A 4,577-nucleotide genomic window follows, 5' to 3' on the forward strand; every position below is an offset into this window, starting at 1 on the left:
TAGAAAACAATCTTGCTTTTTCAAACATTATAAAAACTAGACACCACTAGAAATTAAAGATTTTAATCCGGAAGTGAGAAGAATCTATGGGACTCTTTCTAGGCCAACGGCATACAGAATCTTATTGTTGGCATATTTTTGGCTGGTGGCTCAGAGGCAAATGCCCATTCCATTTTCTCAATCCATCAGTAAAAGAACAGGAAATACTCTATCAGAAACAGTTCTGGGAATGAACTACACTTAGCACCYGGACTGAGAAAAACCTTGCAGCAAGGCGGTGTTTTACCATTTTACTATAATGACATCGTTTCTAACCTTTTAAAAGGACACACCAAGTCTACACTTTTATGCAGTCTGTGGCAAACACTAAAGGAGAATGTCTGAGTAAAGCAGATAATTTACATGCTGAAAATAAGTCACTAGGACAACCAAAGATGCCTGAAAATTGCTTTATTTGTTCGTAAGGTTTGTGCGTTACAGCAAGCATAAGTTCAGCTACCATGGACGAAAAGTCTGGAAGAGCATTTAATGTTAACCATTGAGATATATAGTGAGCAGAGCCCACATCTGCACACAACATGCAGGTTTCCTATTGCTTAAACTGAACATTCACAAGTTACAGATCCTTGATATCTTTCTGGACGTTCCACAGTGCATCTGCGCTCTTCTTCAGCTGGGTCACCTCATCGTCCTTCAGCTTTTGGTTGATGACACTTGTCAAGCCAGAGGCACTTAGGACAGAAGGCAGGCTCAAGAAGACATCATTCTCAATGCCATACATGCCCTGCCACAAACAAAAGAGATCAGACACGGGCCACTGACTACAGATCTGTGATTGTTTTATATTGCAGGCAACCTCCTGAGAGCAGCGCTCAAAAATTATCATTTTACAACCTGCAAAAAAATTTCAGTCACAACATATTTGAGAAAATAAATACTACAGAGCTATTTTGGACCAAATGCCTAGCTATACCAAGAAAGCTGATAGAAGAAACCCCACCTTCAAACCATCTCACTTTTAGCGACATACAGCAAGGAGCTGAAAAGATTCAGACACACGATTAGGACAGGTCAACAGAGGGAGCAGTTCTCCCTGCTTAGTCCCTGCTGTACGAGAGGCTGTGGAAGTGTACAGACCAGATGCAGTCAGTTACACCAGCTATAAAAGGAGAYAGCTCTGCTCCCCAGCACTTTTGCTGGGCAGTGGTTCCTGGAATCATAATTGGGCCTCCAAGAAGTTTTCCACTTTTACACTGAGACTTCCTTTCAAGGAATCTGTATGCTACATGTGGCAAAGCTTCACACAAGGGTAGTAGCACACAGAGAACTTTATTTTCAGCTCCATACTCATGAGAGGAGTAGGCTAAGAGGTCAGCCTAGRAAAAACAGCCATAGTAAGCTCCCATCTGAAACTCGAGTAAAAAATTCAGAGCTTTCTTTGTTCAGCACTTTGCTAACTGAGACTATTTAGCTCATCCACAACAACAAAATTAACAAGAATGTCCAATTAGATCCTACTCCTTACCTTTACCAGTGTGGAGACTGAATGAACCCGGCACATGTTCTTCAGCATGGTCTCACAGAGGTCAGCCACGCTAAGGCCAATAGCCCAGTTTGTGTAACCCTTGAGTTTGATCACCTCRTAGGCACTAAGGAAACATTGAAATACAACTGCATTAAGATGTCTTCAAGCAAGACACTGCAAATTACAACTCCTGAAACCAGTGAATATTACCCATTTAAAAATTTTCAAATTCTTGCAATACACTGTAAGTTTAAGAACTAAAATGTCCAAGTAGGAGAGTTACGTGTTTCAGCATTGCAGGATAAAGCATGGAGTCTGCATTACAATAAAGAATCCTCTTTACAATTTACAATAAAGAATCTATTCTCACAGAATTAGCTGAAAAGAAAATAAGCTCCCATCTAGGAAGAGTTGGTAGTGTTAAGTAGAAAACTACACATAACTGACAAGGTCTCTATTTCAGTCAGGGGCACAATGGAATAGGTAAACATTTAGAGTCAATGCACCACCTACACTCACATCCTGTTTTGAGCCAGCAWCTGCACATAATTTATCCCAGTGAGTGTTAACGAGTATATACTCATTCCACAAATGAGTTAGGAACATGTAGTAAGCTGCACACAAAGCTTCCTGCATCCATGAACTGAATTGTCCCCAATTCCAACACTCTGCTCACAGAAGCCTGTTACCTTTTCCTGCTCTTGTGCCCTCTGAACGAAGTTACCCATTTAAGAAGCTCCATGTGGGAAAATGAGTACAGTTCTAGGTGYTACATCACTTGAGTGGGTTTGTTATGCAATAGCTTGTCTCACTGCAGGATAATGAAGCTTACCAGCTGAAATCCTGCTTTTCTGTGTATAAACCAGCAGCTCTACTCACTCAAGCAACCCTCTACCTAAGAGGCCATGAAAGCTGCAGCAYAACCACAGCAGAGTGCAGACAAGCTGCTTTCAGCATGGCATCCACTCACATCATCACTCAGGTCATCATACCTTGCAACCACTTGCTTGTGGACCTCCTTCCAGTTCTCAGGATCTGTGTCAGTTCCCATGGCAGGATTCAGCTCCTGGAGGGAAACCCCTGCCACATTAACTCCGCTCCAAACAGCCACTGCAAGAGAGGCAGGACATCAGTGTTAACAGCACTTGGCAATTCCCCCTCCACCTCTCCTAGCAAAAATAATTGGAAACAAAGCAGCAGCAGCCAGAACCACAACAGTGGTTGAAGCAGATTTTAAGTCTTTATTTAGCTACAGTTAAATCTGAGAACTCCAGGAGTCAAATATGAGACTATTTTAGTACTGGCATTTTAACAAGTCAATTCTAACATTTGACAGCAGAACTTTCAGACCCTGGAAGTTTCTGAAGTCAGAAACATCAAATTCTAGTGAAGAGACCTATCTTAGCTACCCAACCTTTTAAAACTAATTTTACTCAAAACTGCAGGATGGACGTATTTGCTGTTTCACTGATCACTATTAGGGTCAACCTTCAAGAAGCCTATTTTTATATACATGAGCAAGAGGGTAGCAATACACAAACTGAGAATATCAAGACAGGAATTTGCATCTCTCCCTGCATCCTGGAAGCTTAGAGGCAGGCTCAGACTTTGTTCCTGGGAAATAAGTAGGAATTCTGAGTTACTTCAAAGCAAAAGCAGCTATGATAATGTCACAGGATTAGCACTGCATAAGCTCAGCCAAACTCTGCTTTCATTGGTGTAGGGCTGGCTACAATAACTGCTGTTGTTGATCAGACACTGTACTTTGATCAAATGCAATGGGACATTGAAGAGGTGGCTCCCTTAGACACACACAGCATGAAAATATAAAAACAGTACCAACCTACATAAATGTTCTGCTGCATCATTGCAGACCTGGAATACAGGAACTGAACTAAGATTAACTTCTTTGATTTCACAAGGTTTTAAAACCATCTTTGCTCTAAATGGCAAGGAAAAAAAGTTGCAAAATAAGGTGAGGGATAATTTTGTTAGCCTGAATCTGGATTGCTAAACCAACAAGCTCTGCCATTGACCTAGCAAGTGCTGATAATGCTCTCAGAGGAGAACTGTACTATAGGCTATGGAATTGTACTCCAAAAACAGAGGATGAAGAGAAGTAGCAACCTGTAGGCTTTGGGACACAACTTCAGCTCACAAAATTGGCCTTTTCGGTCCAGCGTTTAATCATACGGCCACAACCACAGGTATTTAATACGTGCAGGTAGATGTCCTGGCCTTCTMTCAACTCTAATCTTCATAAAAATACAGCAAAGTACCAGTTACTTAAGCTCAGCTGTTTCTGTTCCTACAGAATCCCATAACAYAGCTCAGGCCTCAACCTCTAATATCGTACTACTCATTCCCAGTGAGGTCAAAACTGCTCCTTACCACTGGAATCACCATGCTCTCCCAAGATCCAGCCATGGCAGCTGCTTGGATGGATCCCAAGTCTCTCAGACATCAGATAACGGAATCTGGCCGTGTCCAGATTGCAGCCACTTCCAATCACACGGTGTTTTGGCAGCCCGCTCAGCTTCCATGTGACATAGGTTAATATATCCACTGAAAAGAAAAGCATGCATGGTAAATGAAACTCCACTCACACCAAGAATGGTCCCACGATTACCTTACTGAGTGTAGCCAGGCAATCAGGAGGACTGGAAACACGGTTGTGCTCATGAGTCAAAGGACTTTGGGTCTGACTATTTGAGGGATTAAAATGGAGGCACTGCTTGAAATTTTAAACAGGAGCTTGGTGGGTCCTATGAAAATTTGTGGAAGGTCTTTGGAGATTAGACTCCTACCAGCTATGGCTGGACACACTTTTTATGTAACAGTTAAAGCCCCAGGTTATTCAGAACTGGGACTGATCTCATGTGGCTAAAACATTCCAGCAATTTCCTGAAGTAATGTTTCCTTCCAGTTCACCATCACAATAACAGGTAAAACTATTTACAATGAAAATGTTGAGATTTACATAGTCTTTGTAGCTGGTAATTCCTTCAGTTTCATTTCTTGATTTGTGCACTAAGGAGTTTTTACATTTACC

At 41.7% G+C, this 4,577-nt stretch overlaps 1 protein-coding gene across 1 annotated transcript in view; it reads right to left on the reverse strand.

Moving 5' to 3' along the window:
• Window positions 1-435: 435 nt before the first annotated feature.
• LDHB (lactate dehydrogenase B) overlaps window positions 436-4,577 on the reverse strand; it is an 11,669-nt gene continuing 7,527 nt past the window's right edge. The window contains exons 5-8 of the mRNA XM_057370537.1: window positions 3,917-4,090; window positions 2,518-2,635; window positions 1,526-1,649; window positions 436-784 (exon numbers count right to left, since the gene is read on the reverse strand). Coding sequence (XP_057226520.1) covers window positions 617-784; window positions 1,526-1,649; window positions 2,518-2,635; window positions 3,917-4,090 — 584 coding nt within the window. The 3' untranslated portion in view covers window positions 436-616. The remainder of the gene's footprint in view (window positions 785-1,525; window positions 1,650-2,517; window positions 2,636-3,916; window positions 4,091-4,577) is intronic.

The sequence above is a fragment of the Malurus melanocephalus genome, unplaced genomic scaffold, assembly GCF_030028575.1.
Source record: "Malurus melanocephalus ecotype Western Australia unplaced genomic scaffold, MMel_1.1 scaffold_128, whole genome shotgun sequence".
In the NCBI taxonomy this organism is placed as follows: Eukaryota; Metazoa; Chordata; class Aves; order Passeriformes; family Maluridae; genus Malurus; species Malurus melanocephalus.